At 22.8% G+C, this 24,342-nt stretch overlaps 6 protein-coding genes across 6 annotated transcripts; 4 read left to right on the forward strand and 2 right to left on the reverse strand. All coding sequences in view use genetic code 6, as the record gives it.

Annotated features, from left to right (window-relative positions):
* Nucleotides 1-2,864: 2,864 nt before the first annotated feature.
* TTHERM_000079049 (hypothetical protein) lies at nucleotides 2,865-3,447 on the reverse strand (the record flags this gene model as incomplete). Its single annotated transcript, XM_012797573.1, has 2 exons — nucleotides 2,865-3,334; nucleotides 3,384-3,447. 2 exons carry the CDS (start codon nucleotides 3,445-3,447, stop codon nucleotides 2,865-2,867), a joined length of 534 nt encoding a protein of 177 aa, XP_012653027.1.
* Nucleotides 3,448-9,595: 6,148 nt separating this feature from the next.
* Nucleotides 9,596-11,128, forward strand: TTHERM_00079050 (hypothetical protein; the record flags this gene model as incomplete). The annotated part of the gene is made up of 1 exon (XM_001015746.1): nucleotides 9,596-11,128. One exon carries the CDS (start codon nucleotides 9,596-9,598, stop codon nucleotides 11,126-11,128), a length of 1,533 nt encoding a protein of 510 aa, XP_001015746.1.
* A 1,894-nt stretch (nucleotides 11,129-13,022) lies between these two features.
* Nucleotides 13,023-13,673, forward strand: TTHERM_000079058 (transmembrane protein, putative; the record flags this gene model as incomplete). Its single annotated transcript, XM_012797574.1, has 1 exon — nucleotides 13,023-13,673. The coding sequence occupies one exon, from the start codon at nucleotides 13,023-13,025 to the stop codon at nucleotides 13,671-13,673; it is 651 nt and encodes a 216-aa protein (XP_012653028.1).
* Nucleotides 13,674-13,971: 298 nt separating this feature from the next.
* TTHERM_000079059 (hypothetical protein) lies at nucleotides 13,972-14,610 on the forward strand (the record flags this gene model as incomplete). The annotated part of the gene is made up of 1 exon (XM_012797575.1): nucleotides 13,972-14,610. One exon carries the CDS (start codon nucleotides 13,972-13,974, stop codon nucleotides 14,608-14,610), a length of 639 nt encoding a protein of 212 aa, XP_012653029.1.
* A 3,907-nt stretch (nucleotides 14,611-18,517) lies between these two features.
* TTHERM_00079060 (transmembrane protein, putative) lies at nucleotides 18,518-20,880 on the reverse strand (the record flags this gene model as incomplete). Its single annotated transcript, XM_001015747.2, has 2 exons — nucleotides 18,518-19,077; nucleotides 19,134-20,880. The coding sequence occupies 2 exons, from the start codon at nucleotides 20,878-20,880 to the stop codon at nucleotides 18,518-18,520; spliced, it is 2,307 nt and encodes a 768-aa protein (XP_001015747.2).
* Nucleotides 20,881-21,472: 592 nt separating this feature from the next.
* On the forward strand, nucleotides 21,473-23,544 carry TTHERM_00079070 (chorismate synthase; the record flags this gene model as incomplete). The annotated part of the gene is made up of 7 exons (XM_001015748.3): nucleotides 21,473-21,530; nucleotides 21,586-21,635; nucleotides 21,701-21,865; nucleotides 21,930-22,047; nucleotides 22,272-22,717; nucleotides 22,894-23,139; nucleotides 23,308-23,544. 7 exons carry the CDS (start codon nucleotides 21,473-21,475, stop codon nucleotides 23,542-23,544), a joined length of 1,320 nt encoding a protein of 439 aa, XP_001015748.1.
* Between the last annotated feature and the right edge of the window lie 798 nt (nucleotides 23,545-24,342).

A 24,342-nucleotide genomic window follows, 5' to 3' on the forward strand; every position in this document is an offset into this window, starting at 1 on the left:
TCATAAAGGAGTAAAATACTAGTGCATCAATCTATTTAAAACCAGTTGTTACTGCTCTCGAGTATCCTTTAATTTAGATTACATTATTAAAATTTATTTAGGCAAGCTAGCAACACAGAGAATTAAACCATTTAAATTCATACGAATATAATTCTATAATAACAAATTTTAGCAAGTCTCTTATTCTGCTTAAAAATAGTTCATTCCATTCATCCTTGCATTTTTGATTACTGAAAAAAAAAAAAATTATTGAAATTTTGCTATCAATTGCTTCTTCTAATCGCAATATCTAGTAGTAAAAAAAATTAGTAGTCTAAGATCAGAAGGATTTGATTAATTTTTGTAGTCAAACAATCAGCAAAAATAAATATAATTGCAATCTATTACTAGATCTTTTAGAAGTTAAATTTTCACTTTTTATGTACCAAATATAAATAATTTTTCACCTATTTATACAAAAAAATACACTTGCTTCTCACTTATCATATATTAACTTTTCAATTATAACTTAAGAAATTAAATTTTTAGATTTTTTAACTTTTTTCTTTATTATATATAGTTTAGTGTACATATTTAGCATGAAAATTTTAAAAAAGCAATATATATGAACAAACTTGTTTTTTACAGTTCGTACTTCTTAGTTTTTTAAAAGAAAAATATGCATAAAATTTAAATTTACAATTACAAAAAACACTATTTGAAATATAAGTAAGTGTAAAAATATTGATGAACAATATATCATATGAAATAAAAATTATTGTGTAAAGTAATTTACAAAGCAACAGAATTCGATCGGTGTATTTTTTAACTAAAAATTAGTTTAGAAATATATATAATTAGTTAAGCAAAATATTCAAAAAATTTAGCCTTTTTAAGAGTTTTTTTTATTCTATAGACTAAAATAACTATTTTTGTATGTAAAATAACTTTATTTTCATACTAACATGAGAAACAAAGGCAATAAAAATATTTATTATTTTTTTGAAATGTAAGGGTTTATTAAAAGCCACACATTTAAAGCATTAAAAGATCAAAAACTATACAAAAAAAGACAAGCTTTATTAAAGGATTAATTATATGATAATCGAAACAAAGTTATATTAAAACCTATTAAGCTGCTAATAAACGAGTTTTTAAATAAGGGAGGACAATTTATTAGTAAAATTTTAAACAAATCACTATTTGCACGATATTTTTTGCTACAAAGCAAAAGCTGATCTTATATTTAATTAGACTTTATATGAGAAACTGTGAGATAACTTACAAAATATAACTTCATTAGAATAAAAATTGCATATTAAAAGCAGTAAAGCATGATAGTAATAACTCAGCTAATCAAAAACTGTAAGAATCGAAAGAGTATCTTATATGAAGGAGGTGGTAATAGCAGTCGAAATTGTATTATTAATTTTTGCAAAATACTAGGATACTAAATTAAGAAAATGCAATTGCAAATCAATTTATAAAAGAATTTAATTTTTGATAATATTTAGAGCTAAATTAGCAAGCAAGCAAGCTATCAAGAGAAATATTTCTGTATGATTGTGATTGATTTTTATTGAAAGACTACCAATAATTGATAATAAGAATTGTATCTAGTTGCTTTTGAAATTTATAATAATTCATAGTATCTAAAGTTAGTCGTGGAAAATAAAATTCATCCTTCTTTGAGCTCAGTATTAAAAAGAATTTATAGTAAACTTAAACTCTTTTCTAAGATTCTGCATAGAGATCTGGAGGCTTTTATAGAATTGTTTTTGTATCATTTTTATATAAACACAAATTATATGAATGTTTATTCAGATTTAGCAAGTAAACACGTATGAATGGATTCCTTTTCTCATATATTTTCACATGTATGTTTGGAAAAAGTTTATTAAAAAAGTTGAAATTTTTAGCTTGTGAGATAGAGTTAAACACAATTTTGCTAACAAAATTAAAATTTAAATAAAAAGTAACAAATCTTTATTCAAAGATATTTAATATTATACCATGAACGTCAACATATTTTACTTTCTTTGAAATAATTAAATTAGCATATGATTTTTTATTTTTAAAACACCTCTCTAATTTTAGCTCTCCCTAATCTATTGCTTACTTCTAAAAAATTAAACCACCTAAATTATTCTTCTAAATTAGATCATACTATCTTCATATTCATACCAATTAATGAATGAATGGGCATACTTATTATTTTTATCAAAAATCCAAATTTTTAATTTATTTACCCTCATTGGTTGGTATGTATGTATGTAGGTATCATAGACTTTATAAAATCTTATAAAATTTTGTATCTAGTTCAGAAGGATTTCAATAATTTACAAAATCCCAAAGCTAATTTTTATTCATGCTCTATTATTGTAAACTAAATGATGTGGATTGTAGTGATTCAATGGGGATAAATGTAAATTAAGTAAAATGATGGATAGATCTATTTATAGAAAAATATAAATTATCATCGTAATGAAAATGTCGAGTGTTAATAGCTTAGAGCCTAGTTAAGCCATTTATTTTTAGTGTTAAAATTAATTTGAAATATGATTAGAATAATTAAGATAAAGACAAATTTAGTTTAATTATTGAAAAAGAATTTAAAAACTAATTCAAACTATGATAAGAGCTAAATATTTAATAAAATTTATAAAAGTGGTTGCTCAACTAAATGAAATTTGGTATTATCAAAATTAAATTTGCATTTAGGCACATTGGTTCTAGTTAAAATGAATTTTATACTAATATGAAAAGAATGCTTGAAAATAGAAAAGCTTTAAATTAATAATTCATTTGTCCTATATATCTATCTATTCCATTCTCAATTAATCAATAAACAAACAAACAAACCATTTAATTCAATTATTATTTTTTCACATTTTTACATAATTATTTATTTATTTGCTTGCTTTTAGTACTGAGAAAATTCTTACATATTAATTAGAAGGAAAACAAAAGAAAAAATAAATATCTATACCATATATATCTAGTGTAATTACATTAATTAATTAAGCTATCTGATTATTTCTTTTTACAAATTTCTACCCAAAAAAACTTCTTACACATACATTTTCTGTGCTTGCCTTGATTTAACATAATCTAAAACCTGAATGCAATTTTGTTTATACGTCCACACTTGCACATTTACTTTAAAATTATAAAGTTGATTTACACTTTTTTTTTCTTTATTTTTCTTCATTTAAAATAATTTGCTAGAACAACGCTTACTCATTTTAATTTATTTCTCGAAAAAAAATACCCCTTTTTTGCTTTTAATTTTCTTTCAATATTCCAAAATATTTAGCATCCAATCTAAGTATATCATCTATCTATCTATCTTTTGCTAATTATCTAAATAACTAACCAATTAAAGTTCAATCAAACAAAAATACTTTTCAATCTAATCTTTTAACTTGAATCTGTAGCTAAAACTTACACGATCCTTTTTTTAATCATGTAAGCAAAAAAACCTTTTCAAAAATAATCAAAATCAAGTCATTTAGTTACATGATAATCAAGATTATATTATAGTCAATATTACACTGATTTTTCAAGTAATTTTTTTACATTTAATTCATCAATCTTACTTTTATTTTTAGAGAAATATCGTTTAATTAAAAAAAATAACAGTGTAAGTTAAAATTAAAAAATTTTTACCATTCATTTAGTAAGAAGAAGAAGTGAGTGCAACTGCCCACTAATTATTTGCTAATCATTTTGCAGACTATTTTAGAAATAAACAAAATAATAAATATATAAATAAATATAAACACGAGTATTGCAATCTAGTTTTAAAAAAAGTACAAAAAAATAATAATCAAAATTATTTGTTAACGCCTTTCTTTATTTGCCAGTATTTTATTTGAAGGTGTCCAAAATTAAATTGAATTCCAATCTATTTGCTTTAAAAATATCTTCAATATATTAATTTTAACATCTTTGAGCTCTCTCTACTATCTATCATTTATAGTTTTGACAAACTATTTATTTGTTCTTTAACTATTCTTTAAGTCAAGTAAGTGTTTATGCTCAATCTTTTTAAATAAAAACTTATTGCAAAGATTACATTTAAGATAAATTTTTAATAAAAACTCAAAAAAAATGCTAAATTTATCAGTTGAAAAATATTTTGAATGGGAAAAATAAGGTTTAAATGAAAAATGCAAAATTATAATTTTAACAATGATTTTTTTATTTATTAGCACTTGTTTTTTGTAAATATCTAATAATTAATGTATATAAAAATAAAAAATAATAATAAATTCTTTTATTCTGTAGCCTTACTGCCTTTTTGTAAAAAATAATTAATAACTCACATTAAGTAAATTATTTATTCAGTTTAAATATTTTTAAAACATTACCAATTAATTTGCTTCTAAGAAACATGCATAATAAGAGTGTTTGAGTAATAATAATTAAGTGGTTGTTATGTCAAAATCTTAATTTATTTTGAACTATCAACATAGTAATTAGCATATTTTACAAATTTTAGCTTTGCTTATTGCGAAATAGCAACAATTTTTGAAATACTTCAATAAACAAAAAATAAGAAAAGCAAGAAAGTGAGTATAGCTATGAAATAAGCAATTTATATATAAATAAATAAATGCTACATCAATTCAAAATTTGTAGAATGAGGGAAAAGAAAATTTTATATTAAAAAGAAGTGCTTACACGAATTTAATAATATTTTTTTCTTACTTTGATTTTTAGGTTATTTAAAAAGAGAGATTTTAATTCTGCTGGTTATAGTTTGACGAAAAATTTAGAGACTGGAAATGTAAGATGTAATAGTTGTTATTCAAACATAAATTGAAATGAATCAAAGGTATTTTCGTACACTTCGAATTATATATTAATTTAAAAGATATTAGGAGGAATTATATAGAGAAATAGATACACTGAAATTTTATAATTTAGTGGTTGTTAAAATATTAAAAAAATAATAATTAAAAGTGTATGGAAATTAATAATTCATATCTTTGATTATATATTAATAACTATTATTCAATCATACAGTCAATCAAACAATCAATCAGTCATTCATAATTAGTTAATTAAATAATTCTAATCAATTCATTTAATGAGTTAAGAAAGTTATTCTTCAATTAAGAAATTTATTTTGTCAATTTGTATTGAATTTCTGTGAGTATTTCATTTATTTATTTGCTTTAAATCAGTAAATTGATCACAGACTATTCTATTTCTTTTAATAATTACATTTCTGAAATTTATTCAAAGTATTACAAACATACAAATTACCAATACAAATTAAAAAATATAGGTACTTTTTTTTTCAAACTGCCTGTTTCTATCTAGGAATTTTAGAATTTGTTTTACTTGAAATAATTTAAATCAACTATAGAAAACAAAGGGAATTATTGAATTTTTTCCTTTAGATAATATTCAAATTTTAACTTAATTGAGATTCTAATCATTGCTTGCTTAATATCTAAATAACAAATAAACTCTCTAACTTGTATTGATTTTTTTTGTTCATTTATAGATATATTTGTTTATATTCTACTACACCCATTTATTTGTTATTCTTATAGATCTAAGTATTTATTTTTAATAATTTATCAAAAATTTTAGCTAATATGAAGGTGAATAGTAATATCTCAAATTAGACTACTTACTGAGAAAGAAAGTAATTATGAAATTAAGATTAAAATTTCAAAAAGAAAGTTTAGATTCATCTGAAACATATTAAAACTCTTCCACTAGTATTTAAAAAATGACGAATTGTCTGTCTATCTGTCTGGCTAGTAATTTATTTCTTTTATATTTTAATTATATTTAATTTTATATTACTAAGACACTATAGTTCTAATCATCTCATAACAATTTAGAAATTTAATCAAATATTTTTAAAATATTTGTTGCTTATTTTCTATACTTTTACATTTAAGGAATTTAACTTAGATTAAAAATAATTTAGAGTATTTAAGTACTGCAAATATTCATTATATTCTATTATAAATTTTACTTGTCTTTTTAAATATTTTCAAAAATATCTATTAATTAATTTTCTTCAGCCAATCAATTAAAATATTTATTCGTATCTCTCCTTTCATAATTCTACTACAGCTTTCAGAATAAGAAATTTCCTTTAGATGAATTTTTATTATCGTTATTAGATTTAATTTACATGATATTGTTATATTTTTAAATCCAGTAATCAATAATAGTATAAAGTAAGTAACTAACTAACTCAATAAACTTTCTATATTTATCATTAATGTGTCCATTTATTTATTGAATCAAATGACGAAAATGAGAAGATAATCATTTAAATGAATAAGGCAAAAAATTTAGCTTCTTTTTTTACTTGTTTGAAGGATTTATATAAAATGAAATATTCATTTAATAGTGGCGGTACTTAAATTTACTAAAAATGTGTAACAAGATATACTCATAAAACTAAATTATTTTTATATTAACAAATTTCTGGCTGAAAAATAAATATTGAATTTGGTTAAGATAATATTTAAATAATATTTGTAAGCTAACTCTAGAAAAAATTGAATTCTTTGGTAATTAATGCTAAAATATAATAATTTTTCTTAGAAATGGTAAATAATAAATAAAACAACCAGAAATTTCATCAAAATTAGATTAAAGTTGACTCATTTAATCCTATGTAATAATATATTTTTGTATGGTAGGCAATGAGGTACAAGAGCCTTTAAGACTTTTTAATAAAGATAAATTAACTATCCAACGCCTTCAAAAATACAATTTAATTACAAATAATAATATATTAGTGTGGAAACGCAGCCAGCCCTCTTTTGTGGCAAGTAAGAAGTCCTTATTGTTTGCAGCCTAACCAGTTAATTGAAGTCATAAAGAACATTTGAAAACAGGTTTTGGCGAAATGATTAAAAGACAAAAAAATAAAAACTAAATCTACTGCTTCATTCATTAAAAAGATATAGAAAACAAGTTGTTTTTCAGTTAAAGGATCAACAAATTTGACGCAAAAGATTGATTAATAAAAATTAGGAGTAATGTTATTTATGCTATTTCTAAAAAATTAATACAGTAAACAGAAGGATTTATTTTTTTATAATAGTGTAATTTACTAAATTTAATTATCACTCTCTTGGTCAAACTGGTCAAAGTAGATTTATTTTTTTTCAATACTGGATGATTAACTTGAAAACTTTGTATTATATTGCATCCATAATTGCATAGTGTTTGTTTATAACGGAATATTATTTTGTTATATATAGTTCTATTTTAAAATGATCAAACCAATTTTTTGTGGTATTTAGCATGGTTAATCATCACATATATTTTTAAATTATATTTTGTAGGGATATATTAGATAGATGTTATTTAAAGTAAAATGTTAATTAAAAAAATTAATAGTCCTACATCTTTTGTTGTAATAGTACTATTTAAAAAATTTATATTTAATTTTTAGTAATTTGCACATACAGACAGACAGACAGACAAACAAACATACATGCATACTTCTTTTGATTCTGGTGCAATATTAAAAGAAGATATAATGCTTTACAGATAAATTAATAAATAAAATTAACAAATTTATAGTTGTTTTATAAATAACAACGGACAAACTTATCCCAAACAAACAAACAAACAAACATAGTAATTAGAGTTTTCTTCAATTCTTTGTTTGTGATTTGAAGATTGATCCAGTGAAGAAATTACTCTAGTGAAATTAAAAATTGATTTTTTTGATAGCAAAAACATAAATTCATCCTACTACTAAAATTGTAAATCTCCAACAAGCAAAGTTGAAATAGAAATCAAGTAAGTTAGCATATCAAATTAATAAAAATTTATTGATTGGTTCTATAAATATGTAAAGGCATAGTAGATATATAGACTGACGGCACATTTTTGGGTAAAATAAACACACATATATATTTATTTGTAACTTCAATTTTCCAAGTGAAAAATAAAAAAAACTAAAATATTATCTTAAGCAGCACCAACTATTAATTAGATTTTGCTTAATTGAAATTATATACTAATATTGTTGTAGTGGTGATTCATTTCAAGGAGATTTTTACTAAAAAGTATTAATAATAATAATATTAAAAAATTTATTTTGGACTTAACTTTTAAAAGTATTTATAGATTGATAAATATATTACTATCATTTTAAATGATCTTTGATGAAGATTAAATAACCTTTGAGATGCTCATTCATATTCAAGTAAATGATGATTAAAATATAAAAAAATGGAGAGAAAAAAGATATGCGCAATTAAATTATCAAAATAAAAATGAGGGCTTAAATTTTATTTATCTCTTCAATTTCAGAAAAATTTTGATGGGAATATTTATTTATTTATTTATTTATTTGTTTGTTTATGGTTATAAAAATATTATAATTGTTAAAGTGCGAAGATTGAAAGCAATTAAGAATCTATCTATTTAAATACCTGTGAATGAATGAATGAAAGATTGAAAGAAAAAAAGAATCAATAATGACAAAAAAAAATATTTAAAAGGAGTGATGTTTTGATAACATTGAGTGCTTTGAATCGAAACCTCTTTTTGGAAGCTTTTGATACAATAAAAAAGTGGGATGGACTGGTGTGGTGGATGGTTAAATGTTCGCAATCAAAGATATATCTTATATTGAACTTTGACAACATTAGTATAATTGAGGGAGAAAGATATGATAGAGATAAATGAATAAATGTATTGAGAATTGAATGGTCTTTTAAATTTACTTTTATATATATGGTGAAATTTCCTTTTAAAATCCGTATTATCTATTAAGTTTTCTTTACTTTCTTTAATTTATGTCTTTTAGCTATTTATTTGTTTTTGAATGCTTGATTTTAAACTAAAAATTGATTTAAAAATTAAATCTTTGATTGATTGATTGATTGATGCGGCTAAGGAAGTAAAACGCTCCCTCCCCATCATCATCATTATCATCAATATTTTCCTAATTAATTAATTTCTTCCTTATATTTTTAATGTATGTAATAACCTAAAAAAATCAAATTAAACCAAGCAAAGCTTAAACTGCATTTAAATAAGTATTTATTATACTTACCCCATAATTCCGAAAAAAAAAAAAAAAATTAATCAGTGCTTTTCTAAAATAAAAAATTTACATATTTGATAAAAAGTTGTTTTAAGAGAAAGCAAACCTATTTATTGATATAAACAATAAAATTCAAATTAATTTACTACAGAAAAAAAATCTAAGAAGAAATAATCTTCAAAAGAAAAACTACCCTCCTCTCACTACTAAACTAACCCTCTCACTAAAATCTCTCTAAGAGGTTATCACCCAGCTAAACCCTTCAACAACATCAAATATAACTCACAATCGTCCAAAATTATTCTAAGCAAAACATCCTTCTAAGCAAATCTCACTTAAACCTACCTACCAACATATTAAATACACATACATTAAAACTTTCAAAAATCTATCTATCTATCTAATAGATATTATATTCTTTATTGAGTAATCAAATCCTTACTAATTAACTTGATAAAATTATAACCAAGATATCTCTCTGAAAATAACTAAATAAAAAAATAAATAGATCTAAATCCAAATAACATATAAATTAACTTACTATCACAAGAACTCAAAAAAAATAAGATGCTTAACCTTGCCCTCTTACAAAACAACTCTGCAGTTACAAACTCCCCCCTTACCACATTCTCATCTCCCATTAAGATGGCTACTCCTTAATTGAGCCACTCCTCCTCCCAACCTGGCTCATTACTATCCCTTAATCCCTTCTGCTTAAACAATACTATGCTTCCCTAACAAGTCAATTAATTTGCCTTGAAAAATGCTACATAATAAGCTCCCATTGACTAAGATATTCTTCTTTAGCACATCAATCATCTCCTTATCTAAAAGGAAAAGCAAGAATAACAACAAATGCAATAAAAATTACTAATTGATGCACTCTTAAGTTAAATTCAAGCACAATAAAGCTAATAATAATTGTAATAGCAATAACGCTAGTTACTTTTACAATAAATCAACATGCCTACTCTTAGTTGCTTGAAAAACGCTAACGAAGAAAGCAGCTATCCTAATAGCATTAGCTCCTCCATGACCAACATTAATGTCTAACCTTAAATTTATAACATGGAACACAAGCTTAGTGTTAGCTCATTCCCTTCCTGCGATAACATCAAGCGTGAAGAAGAATAACAATAAATACAATAACAACCCATCTTCTTCCCTCAATAATAATAACCTACTAACTTTTTCTTCCCCCAATAATCCCTTGTATAATAATAAATCTAATAATAACAACAACTATTCCAACAATCTTTCCTCAATGCCTAAAATCTCTTAACTCTCAATCCTCTCACTTCAGAATTGAATGTCAAGAGAAAATTCGAAGAATTGGATTCCTCCTCCTAATCAGAATCCACTTCTATCCGTAAGAAAAAATTGATCGCCAATGGCGAAGAAGAGCGTTGCGTAGATATCAAGTCTAGCATGAGAAATACCACTTCCTCTACTCTTCCCAACACTCCTACTTTACCCTCCAGCATGACTAAGTCAAAGAGCGAAATTAAGAAGGAAGATTTAAAGGATCCTCGTAGCAGATCTCGTTTCCATAACTTGACTAAACTTTTCTTAAACTCTCTCCTTTCTATTTTCACCCGTGAAAATATGAGCAAAATTAACATCGAACCCCTCTACTAAGAAGAAATCATTAAATGCATCGCCAGAGTTAAATAATCAGGAAGAAAAACTCAAGGAAAGGTTTGCAAGACCGATCTTTTCAACCACTCTCACTACAACGTTCTCTTCTTGAAGTTAACTCACGAAAGTATTTAGGAAATCGCTAACAAGCCTAAAGATGCCAATATCCACAAGGCCTGTTTTGAAATTGATGTAACTCTTCCCATTCCTTAATTCTAATTAGAACACATCAACAAAATCAAGAAATACATCTTTGAAATCACTTAATCCGTTCTAGGAAACCCTGTTGAATCCGACTCTGTTCGTGATGAATACTGGCTCCGTGCTATGGTTGGTATCAAGTAACTCTCTGAAGGAAAGTTAATTTACAGATTCTAATCCATTTCCTCTACATAAGCAACTGCCGCTGCCCTTACTAACAATAAATCTTCCTCCGAAGATGAAGAATAAGAAAGCATCTGAGATAATTTATCCGATTCATCGATCGTTTTTTTCAATAATATTCCTCTTTCTTTCTCTCACATTTCATGAGATCAGATTAATTAAGGATGAATGAAAATGACTCTACTATTTTGAATTCAGCAAGTAGAAAAGGAGTTTATTTAATTGCTGGCAGAAAACGAAAAATGGAACAGCGTGTTACTGATAATTTAATTAATAATGAAAAAATAGACGTATTGATGAATTAAAATATAATTATAAATGTATCTGAACTCGAAATTAAGAGAATAAGAGGATTTAATTTAAAATAATAATAATAGCTATAATAAATATAATTAAATAATTAAATAAATAAACAACTAATTATTAATAAAATAAATAAATAAATAAATGTACAAAATTTATAATTTCATACAACTTAAACGCTTACTAAATTTTAAAAAATTATGGATATTAATTGATTCATTCCTTCCTTCCTTCACTCTATTTATTTATCTGTCTTTATAAATTTAAATAAACTTTTACAACTAGAATGAAAAGATTATCTAAGACACCAATAATTAACCAAAATAGACATATTAAATATTATAGTAAAGTACCTATTAAGTTTTTTTAGCTCATAAAATAAAGCTAAAAGTTTTGAAAAGCATCTACTTTGATTTTTTTTGGTTTGTTAAGCCCACAAAATACATAAAAAGCTCAATTAAATATCTCAAATCATACTAAAAAAGCTAAACAACTCACTAAATCAATTATTATGTTTCATGCTTTGATTCGTTCGTCTAAAATAATAGTACATCTATTCTAGCTTAATTCTATAAAATTCTCTTTAATCAAAAGAAAAATAAATAAATAACTAATAAATAAATAATATAAATTGAGAAACACTTTACTTTCAATTAAAAGAAAGGAAAAAGAAATAAATAAATAAATAAATACATTAATATCCACTTATTGTAATAAAATCATCTTACAACATTTATCAACTTACAATTATTCTCATGTTATAATATTTGTTAATTTATATATTTTAAATTTCTCAGTAAGTAATATTCTGTCTTTGTATATAGTATACTATAACTTTGTAATTTAATTAAAATAATTACTTATACTTTCAATTTTATCTAAAACACACACAAAGGAATATAAAGATATATACATAAATAAATAAATAATTTACTCACTTTTTTTATTTACTATTCCTATTTGAACTTCCGTAAACAGCGTCATCAAAAATTAAAATTCAATTACTCCAATTACACTTAAATTAATGTCCACATATATATTTTACTTTTGACATAGAAAAATACTTTCTAAGGAGTAAGCTACTATTTTATTTTAAATCAGCAACTATTTCTAAATATTCATTTATATCTTCTCTTTTTTATGCTTTAGCTACAGTGAATAATTTCACAACTATACTTAATTTTGAAGTAATACTATTGATTATATATTACACAAACTTATTTTCAAATTAAATTGAGCTAAAGAAAATAAATATCTGTCTTATTAAACATACTAGCTTACACAGCTAATAATTTTTTTTCTAAGTCTACATTATTTTTGATTTAGGAATATTATCCTAAAGCTATCCTCTGATAATATTCTTTTAAATAAAATTCTGATAAATCCGCTTTTTAATTACTAATAAAACATTAGCTAAGCATATGCCAAGTAATTTAATATTTTGTATTTGATAATAGAAAGATAGTTAGCTAGCTAGCTTGCTTGCTTGCTCTTCACCTTTAATTTCATAGTTCCAAATTAATTAATTTATTTAAAAAATTGAATTCTGTTATTACATGTAATCAATCAGCTTTATTTATTTATTTATTTTCTATTTGAATAGGGAAAAATACGACATATGTTAATTTTATAAATTACAATAGATAATAAATAATGAACCAATCTTTTAATGTTAAAATTATATCTAAAATAATAAAGATAAAGAGATAATCAAAACTTTAATTGGAAATGTAACAGCACTGATGATCAAATTTTTAATTAGAATAGAGGGTAGTAGTATTCAAAGTTAATGTCAATTTATAATCATACATTACTAATACAAAATAAAAGAAAATTAATCTAAATCAGTAAATGCATGATATTTTTGATATATCTCCTTCATTAAAAGAAATCAACATTAATTTTTATTTTTATTTCAATATCTGGTTTACATTAATAAACTATACTCAAAATTTTCTATTTTTACTATCGCTTTCACATTATTTTCATGCTAACACAAAATGAGTCATCAACGCATAAAATATTTTTTCAGTTTCTGAAAATCAAGGCATTTATAAATCGGTTTATAATGAAAAGAGATTATTTCATTTTTCTGAATTAAATTTCTACAATAAGTAATTTAGATTAATTATGCCTGTCTGCACAAAGAAAATGTGTGGATTCAAGATAGATACTGATGATCTATCGGAAGCGCTTATTTGGTTACACTAAAATTATAAATTTCTTTATTTATTATTTATTTGTCATTTATTTATTACTTTTATCTTTCGTCAATTTGAAAACCATATTTATACAGTTAGTATTCAATTTGGAAAAGTGAGTATTTAAACAATATTTATCTAACTGAGATCAAATATATATTGGTTGAGCAAGTATTCAAAAAGTAAGACATACATACAATTAAATATATAAATTAATAAATTTTCTCTATTATGTATTAGCAAAACCAAAAAATTATTTACAAAATAAAAAAAAAAAACACCTCTTTCATTAGTTTCTAATAGTTATTTGATAGCACAGCTCATATAGTAGTCCAAGCACATCTGTTAAATCCAATTTATATTAAGTAAGATTTCCCATTTGTGAAATTTAATAAACTAGCTTTCTTACTTCAATTAATGAAAAGCTATAAATTTAGTTCAGCAGAGAGATTTGGACTAACTAACTAGACTACTAGTAGTTTGATAAAAATAATTAGTCTGATAAATGATAAATTAATCACTTTTGAATTTTAATAAGATTATTTCTATCCATTATATTAAGATTTTATATAAAAAATAAGAATATAAAATTAAGTGTTTTCATCCTATTTCTTTATTTTCTTTAAATATCTTTAAAAGGAATTTTTTTAATAATCAATTTTAATCACTTCGCCTTACAGATTATATATAGTGTATGCATACATACTATAGTAACTAAACAAAAAATTTTTACTATTATTTGAGTTACTAGTCTCATCTAAGAAATGTGCACATCAAAGATAAGTGGTTTATATAAAGCAAAGTATAAAAAATATATTATTCTATCAAGGTAAAAAGATGTGGAAAATTAAATTGAAAAAGCAGCAAAATTGTGAACAGAAGTTGTTTTTAGGATTAATTACTTTATTTTTATAGAATGATTGGAAAAAATTGAGATGCGTATGCACTAAATAAATAAATAAGATGTAATAATAACAGAAGCACTTACAAATTAATAAAGGAAGATATTTATACCATTAAAATTGCTATGATAAATAAATATGCCACTAAAAATGATAAAAATTAATTAATTTTTCATGCACTATTTATTTATTTAGCCTGGTTGGTTCTATTAAACATCATTTTTTGTGTAACTCGCCTAATTATTTCTTTAATAGTGAAATTTAAAAATAAATAATAAATTTCATTCCATTTAACTCAAATCAATGAAATATTTCTATTTAGAGCAACAAAAAATTTGATTTTCCTTAATTTTTATTTTACTCTACTATTAATTGTTGCTTAACCAAAAGCAGCCTTCTTTACAGTAAATTAAAAGTAAATTGAGAGCAAAGTTTTTATTTTAAATCTAAGGAAATCTCTTTACGCTAAGGACTCTACTATATCATTAAAAACAATACTTTGTTGCCTACCAGCCAAATAATCAGATGCTTACTAAATTTTAGATATTCTGCTTTGAGTAAATAGATATTAATTTTCAAATACTGGAAAAAATGCAAATAAATTTGATTGACGCACTAAAAATGCACATACAAATTTAATTATGTATTTTGAATGACACGCACTCCACTCAAATTTTAAATCTTTCTAGTTTAAAGTATTTGATAAAACTATGCCACTAAATTTTAGCCTACCAAATATAACTAATAAAGTGAATGATCAAATATTTAAGTGAGATGTCATTTCTAATTACGAATCAAAGGAGACATATAGATAAATATATTGATTATATGCATCATAGATTTGAAACATTTACTAAAGCTGAAAAAATTTTTGGATTTCTTAGTTATCCTTCTTAGGACTAATTTAGACCTTATTTAATTTGCTAATTTCTTAAAACATTTAATTTTTTGCTATAATATTTATTTTATTTTATACATTTTAAACAAAATAAAGAATCTTTTTCATAAAAAAAAAAAACAATCATCAAATTTTAATTCTTTTCTAGTAAATTTTATTTCAACTTTCAAGAAAAATGTACCGACTTAGTATAGTAACTAACAACGAACTATAAATATATTTAAGAAAAATTCTAACCACCAAGATTTTTGAAGATAAATTGCAAAATTAATTAAAAAGATTGAATTACATTATTACTTAGATATTTTTAATTAGATGAATATAGCTATTTACCACACAATATTAATTATTCTTTGCCAGAACTCACTGAATTTCAACATTTTAGTCTTGTAAAAACATTAATTTGCATCATAAAAGCAATTAATAGTTTTTACTATTTGATTATTCTTTGATTAGCTACTAGAAAACAAAAAAAGCATATCTATTATTAGACAAATAGAGACAGATAAACAGACTGACAAAAAAACAAACGACTGACTCAGAAAAGACTCTAAATGAAATCATTAAATTTTCACTAAATCAAAGATCAAATATAATAATTTGCTAAATAAATTGTATGGTATAATAGTCAATTCAAATCATATAGCTAGAACTAAATAAACACTAACTGCATAGTTCATGCTAAATTTTGAAATAAAAATATTATTAAATCTTCTTAATTCGTATTAAATTTTACTAAGGCAGTAATGCCACCTTAGTATTTACAATAAGTGTAAAAATTTAAATCCATGAATAATTTTTCATGCAACCTCTTTAACAGTGATTTACAAAATAATACTTTGAATATCTACTTTCTACTTTCTACTAAGGAAGTTATTTCGTTATTTAAATAAAGAAATTTTTCACCTAAAATAAAATAAATGCATCTTAAAAATCCTCTTTACATATTGCAAAATAAAATGAAAGTTTTTGTAAATTTTATTGACCGCATTTACAATTGTCGCATAGATGTTAGTTAAATATTCTTCAATAAAACAAATATTTTAAATAAAATTAGAGTATTTATGGTTGGTTAATCGATTGATCTCCTATTTGCTGTGATTTCTTTACAAAATTAATCTATTTTAAATACATTTATTAACATTAGTATTTGGAAATGAATGCATTTGTAAATTTGTTAATGACCATTTACAATTTTTAGTTATTGATTTACTAATCAAATGAAAAAAAAGATTCTTTTATCATAACCATCAAATTTCAATTAGCTCCTTTTTACTCTAAATATAACAATTTATATGTGTAAGCTTGCTTTTTATTTCAAATTTACTAAATGATTATTTTCCCTTCGTGAAAATTTGAATATTCATTCTCTTTATTAAATTATTATCACCCATTTCAATTTTTGTATATTTTTCAAACTTAAAATCTTAAATTTCTCACACCCCATTTTAATCTATGTCAGATTTAATTGATAAACCAATACAATTTTTAATTTTAGAATCTACTATGCTTTATCAAAACTATAAAAAATCTCTATAAATTTTGTTCACTTTGTCCTTTTAGGAAAGCATTTATCAAAATTCCTATATTTTTTCATCCCAAACAGAATCAATTTTCACACACACTATTTTAATTTTTTTTAATCTCTCATTTTTAAAAGCAGGGTTAGTTTTTTTTATTCATTAACTTCCTTCCTTCCTTTCTGCCTGAGTTTTCAATTTCTGTTAAATGAATATAAAAAACACTTTTTACTTTTTATTCTGAGAGAAAAATCTTTAGTTACAAATTATATCAGATGATGAGAAGATATTATAGCTGTTTATGTTTTAATTTTTTCCACGAAAAAATTCTGCTAGAAAAAAATGAAGAAAGAAATTACGTAATATGTATATATATGTATTCGACGAGCTTACTCATATTCTTTTTATTAATTTATATTTATTTTTAAAATAAATACTAGCTCCTTGTCATTTATTATAGGAAGAAGTGTAAATTGACCAAGGATTTAATCTAATTAAGAAATTTCAATTAAGTGTAATTCTATTTATATATTTATCATTTCAAAACGTGTATTTACCACTAAATCTGTTGATTTGGATATACTTAATATTATTAATAACAATAATATACTAAAGTACATACCATACCATTCAAAAAGAATGTTTCATCAAAAAAAATAATACTTAGATAGATTTATTTCAAATTTAACATTTCTCTATTTTTTCATTCAAGCTTATGCCAACAGTTATTTACAAACTACTAAAAATTACTCCTTATTCAAAACAAAAATTTTTAACTGTTAAAAATTGCTTTATAATCTGACTTTGTTTAATTACTCTTATCATACAGTTTGTTTTATTGATTATTGTCTAACTTAATTAACTAATTTTCTTTACATATAAACTAATTTAGTTTTTCAAAAGAGTCTTCTTTATTACTAACTAACTAACATCGGGAATTTCAGTAGTATTTTATTCACTTTTGTTTTTCAAATTCGTAAATTGAAATCAAAATTGGTTAATAAATACCATAAAATGCAATTATTACTAAAGTAACAGTTAAATTTACATTTAGATAAAGTGTAAGATATTTTAAAATATTTCTATAAAAATCTTTATCTATTTATGGAGACATTGATTGTCAATTAAAAAAAACAGTATATATTTTCATTTTCTATTTTAGGAAATGCTTACACTTTCTTAAATATTTAAAATTGATATAAAATAAATCAGGTTATTAAGTAAATTATTTTCTTAATAATTTTAAATCACTTCTAATTTTTTTTTCTCTCTTTGTTTTTGATTAAATAAAATAAAATTGAATTGGCGAATTAATTTTTTTTTTTTAAATTTTTTTAGATCTATAAATTAAACATTATTTATATAGCAGGATATTGCCAAATATTTGAAGCAATAAAATAATTTATTCTTATAAAAAAAGTGATTTATTTATTTTTAAAACGTACAATCAAACAATCATTTTATAAAAAAATTAAAGTATATTTTAAACGTTTTTTCATTTTTCAAATTTAATTGTTTGATATTTTTAATAAAAATAAATGTTTCTTCAATATATTATACTTAAAAATTAATAAAGATAAAGATTAACTCTAAAAAAATATCTTTAAAATCATTTAGGAAATTATTAATAAAAATTATTTTTATCAGAAAATTATTAATATCTCTAAATTAAAATAAACTAAATTATTGAAGAATATTTACAGCATAGAAGAATAAACTTCAAATATAAAATTATGAAATATTGAGAGTAGTTTAATTTAAAAATAAAAGATAAAAAATTTTAAGCAAATATAAAAATTTAAATTTTACTTATCTTGAAAATATCTATCCTATTGAAAATATTTAAAAGAATAAATTAATTAAGGTAATTAATTTATTTAAAATTTATTACTTTATAATTACTAAAAATATTATTATATTTCAAAATATTTTAAGTAGTATGCAATACAATTTTAATGTATTTAAAAAAACAATTAATATGTCTTAAGATAAAAATAGTTATTAATACTTAGGGCAAAAACAAACAAACAAACAAACAAAAAATTTAAAATTATTTTCAAAATATTTTTCAGAAATCTATTGAAAGATCCCAATGAAGAAAATCTGCCTGGTATGAAATGAAAGGTTTTATCAACTAACAGTAGATAATTAGATGAACTAACATTGCCTGCTTAGTATTAAGATATTCGCCAAATGAATAAGACTGATTTATACAAAACTATGTTAAATAATAATTATTTTTTAATATTTCTTATTCACCTTTATAAAAACCAGGATATCTTAAATAAATAGGTTTAATGCTTCCATCAAATCTTACTATCGAAGGTAATTTTTTTAATATATTATAAGCCATCTCTGGTGACTAACCATAAGTTTTTATTGAAATAACATTAGGAAGTGTTTCTATTCTATCATATAAATAGCAATTTAAATGCTTTAAGGAGAGCTTATTCATATTAATAATTTTAATCATTTCATTTTAGAACATTTATTAGTAATAATGAATGATTGTGAATGATTCTAATTAAAATTACTATAAATGGTTTATCAGATTGTCTAAAGAAAATTACATATAAGGTAGTGAACGTTCATTAATTTAGAGATTTTTTAGGTCCTGCATCTAAAAAAGTATATTAAACTCAACATTGATCAAAAAAGTATATTTTTCATAATTATTCATTAAAAACGTTTTAATTCTTCTAACATTTTCGACTTCGTCTTTCACTGCATCCAATTTAATAACATTATCTTCAAATTAAAATTAGAAAATCTTAAGATTTTTTAAGTTAATTATATTTCTAAATGTTTCATACCCTTCCTTACAATCCTCCAAAACGCTAACTTAGAAGCTAAGATATTTCAAAGTTTTCTCCATAGAAAAGAGAAGAGTTTATAGATCTAAATAATCCTTTTTACTAAAGAAATGCTCTGAAGGATATACTAAATTTAACTCTTCTATTTAACTACAATCCTTCAAATTTTAATATAAAAGCTAATTCATATCTAATATATCTATTGGTGAGTCTGAGAAATCAAGTGTGATATTTTTCAGATTATTGTAGCTATTGAAATAACTCAAAAAGGATTCAAGTTATGGTTTTTGCTAAAATTTAACTCCTTTGATACATAAATCCTCTATATTTTCAAATTGCAAGAGCAGTTCTTTCAATTATTTTATATCGCCTGGCTTGCAGTAATTATCTGATAAAAATGTGATTTCCTTTAAAGATTTAGCAAATTTAGTTAAATACTTGAGATTCTATATTTGCTACTTAAGTGAACAGTTCTTACTCCACAAGTCTAAGCCTACTTATTCCAGACTTTCCATTTCAGTTATTTTTTGATAAGCACTTTTGTAAAAATCTTAGTTGAAATTCATATTTAAAATGCTAATCTACAGGTTCTTAAGGCTTTTGAGAGTAGCAATCATTTAAATTATTTTATTTTAGAATCTCATCATTTCATTTTTCTTTGATCTAAAGGATTCATCTTCGAACTCAGTGTTATCTTGCATTATAGATAAATATTCAATTGTCCTGAATTAATTATTTGATGTAAAAACATCTAAAATCTCCTGTAACATATTTCCTTTCTCAATTTAAAATTATTAATAACTGTGTTCAATCTAAACTTATTTTAAATTTTTCAATGGAAGAAGTAAATCCAATAAAATGCCATTTTTACTCGATCCTTATTTTTTTTTGGATAAAAGCTAAGTAAAATTTACTATAGTTAAATTAGTGATTTATTCAGCATATTTAGCAATTAAATTTTTTATAACAAAATCGATAAAAACTTAATGCTTCTAAATGTTGAATTCATTAAATTAAATGTACAAATGATCAATCTCTAGCTAAAATATATTAACAAAATCAATCATTTAATTTATTTTGTTATTTTCAAATTAAGTTTTTCCTCCGCTACATTCTAATTTCAGCGTTTTGAAATCACTTAATTTTATTCTCTGCCAATTTAGAATTTCAAAATTAGAATTAAAAGCTATCATTTTTTCTTTTCTTTTTATTTTTTTGTGTGAATTTTAGCTTATTTATTATTTTTTTAATATTTAAACAGAGTTTGATATCTTTTATTCTAAAATCAAATACTAATGAATTTTAATTAATTCACTTTTTGGATTTTTGGAGGTATTTAAAAATAAGTTTACAACTGAATTTATTTAATTATTAAGACATCTAGCTTTCTTTTTAATTTTTTTATTAAAAATTTAATTAAAATTAAGATTTTATTTATATTAAAAATTATTTTTTTAGATTTTTAATGTTATTTTAATAAAATAAATATTAAATAACAAAATAAATTTTTATTTAATAAAATACAAAGTTTCTAATAATGATAGAATGAAATTAGAATATATTTATATCTCATTCCTTTAGACGGTCTATCAGGATTCATTAAAATATCTACAATAAATATCAGATATTTACGAGTACTGTATTCAATAATAGAATGTATACGAAATTTCTTTGATTTTCTAAATTTAAAATACTAAATCTATTAAATTATTATTATTGTGTTGTGTTTTTTTTGTGATATTTTTGTAAATTTATTTGATTGAATTATATTAAAAATTTATTGAAATGAGCACTTTTGGTAGAATTTATAGAGTTAGCACATTTGGAGAATCACATTCTCCTGGTAGATTAAATAAAAAGCTTTAAATATAAAAATTATATTTTATTTATATTTTTAGCTGTAGGATGCACTGTAGAAGGATTTCCTTCACTCATTAAAGTTTAGAGAGTAATTCATTATGATTTATTAAAGCCCCTAACTCTTTAAACCAACAAAAAATAAATATTTATTAGGAAGAAATTTAGAAAGCTCTTGATAGAAGAAGACCTGGATAGTCTTCCTTAACAACAAAAAGAAACGAAACAGATTAAGTTGAAATATTATGCGGATTAGAGAATGAAATTTCAATAGGATCTCCAATTGCATTTTTAGTTAGAAATTAAGATCAAATCAAAAAGGTAAATGCGGTTATTTTTGCTAAATTTATTCTTTTTATTTCAATCAAAATCACATATTTTATAGGATTATAGCGAAATGGATCAAATTCCAAGACCTGGTCATGCAGATTATACTTACTTGATTAAATACGGAGTAAAAGCTTAATCAGGAGGAGGAAGAAGTAGTGCACGTGAAACTATTGGTAAATTTTAAATTAAATAGATTTTCAATATAAATGATAATTTTTATTTCAATAATGATAATTTTAAAAAGTTTTATTTCAATAATATTTTAGAAATTAGCTTTAAATTATAATTTTTAAAGTAAAATCTTTTGAAAGCAGTGATGAATGAAACACAAAACTAACTTTAAAATAATTTCTCATTCTAATTTAATGTTTTTAAAATAAATATTTTGATTATAAAGGAAGAGTTTGTGCTGGAGCTTTAGCAGATATTTACTTAGAAAAGTAACTAAATATGAATGTATTTAGTTTTGTTACTAGTGTTGGCGACATTTAAGTTCCAAATGAATTCATTGATAAAATTGTTAATTCAACTCTTAGAGAATACACAAAAGAGAGAATAGATGCTTTAGGAAGCATTACCATATTCAAGGACACACTTGATCATTTAATTTATAAATGTGATAATATCTTCTACAATGAATAAGGAGATCAAATTTTATCATGTGAAGAAAATTTACTAGCATAGCTTGAAGTGGTTAATATGAGATGCCCCCACCCTCCAACTGCAATTAAAATGATCTAAAAAATTCAATCTATCAGAGGACAAAAAGATTCAATTGGAGGTACTGTAACTTGTGTAATTCAGAATACACCAATTGGTTTGGGCGAGCCTTGCTTTGACAAAGTACTTCTTAAAAAATATAAATATAAAAATCAATACTTTAACTTAAAAAGTGATTTCCCACCCCATCCATCATGAAAATACAAAATTAATTTTTGGAATAAGAAATAACAAAAAACTACATTTTTAAATCAATAAATAAATAAATCAACTCAATTTTTATTTTTATTTTTAAAAAGCTGCCAGCCTTGCTTGCTCATGCTATAATGAGCATCCCTGCTACTAAAGGGTTTTAAATAGGGAGTGGATTTGAAGGAACAAAGATGCAAGGATCACAACATAATGATACATTCTATAGCGATAAATTGTAGAATACATAAAATACTGAAAAGTAAGAGGAAACTAAGCAAGAGAGTGTAATCCTTAAAACTATGACAAATAATGCAGGAGGAACTCTTGGAGGAATTTCTAATGGACAAAGCATAGTAAGATATTAAAATTTGGATAGTAATGTCATATTACATATATGATAAAATAAATGCACAAAATCTTATTTACACTAAAATTAAAATGCACTATTAATTTACTATAAAATTCTAGATCATTTAGATTAGCCAATTTACATCTTTTTTTAATTAATTTTTTTGTTATAGTACTTTTCTGTTGCGTTCAAACCTGTATCCACTATAGGTCTACCTCAGAAAACAAGCAATTTGGAGGGTGAAAGCACTATCTTAGAAGCTAAGGGAAGACATGATCCTTGCGTACTTCCAAGAGCACCCCCTATTGTGGATTCTATGGCTTCAATAACTTTAATGGACGCATATTTATTACAATAAACTCACGTTCAAAAAGTAAAAGAGGGTTCATCACAATGGTAGTATTTCTGATATTTTTAATTTTCATATTTGTTTTTAACTAATTTAAAAAAATTGTTTTATTATTTTTATATGTATATATTGGATAGGTAATTTTTTATATATCATAGACATATTATGATCAACATTTTTGTTATTTTTTGAGATTTCTTTTTGTTTAATTTTAGAGATTTTCATGGCAAAAGTATTAAAAATCTAAAAGAAAATTAAGTGAAAATAGAAGATTATTTAAATACTAATTTTCATTTATTTTACATTTTTTCTGTTTTTAATTTACATTTGGAAGGAGAAGTTTAAGAATGTAAGTTAAAACTATTAAAGTACATAAATCCTAATTATAAGCTTTAACAGTATAGATTGTAACAACTTCAATTTATTACAGTTTCTACCAGTAAAATAGAATAAAAATTTAAAATTTGTATTTTTATGAGAATCTTTAATCAAAAAGTATTAGTTTATTTAAAATTCTTGCTGCTCATTTTGGCTTGATTTTACTAAGTAAAAATGTAATCATTAACTTTTAAAATAACAAATGAGGTTATTATTAAGGACTATTTTTGTGATGTAAAAAAAACTAAATCTATTTTTCCCCACAAAGATTTTATTTAAAGAAAAGCATGATAAAAATAAATTATTATAAAATATTCTTGAATGTGTTATTTTCTTTTACTACCTTTCATAAAAATACAAATAATTTTAATGAATATTTCTTTGTATTTTTAAATCATAAAAAAAATAATTAAAATCAGCCATCAGATACCATTAAAATATGTAAATAATATTCTTTATTTAAATTAGTTTGATTATAAA

This window comes from Tetrahymena thermophila (genome assembly GCF_000189635.1).
Source record: "Tetrahymena thermophila SB210 genomic scaffold scf_8254650, whole genome shotgun sequence".
NCBI classification, from domain to species: Eukaryota; Ciliophora; class Oligohymenophorea; order Hymenostomatida; family Tetrahymenidae; genus Tetrahymena; species Tetrahymena thermophila.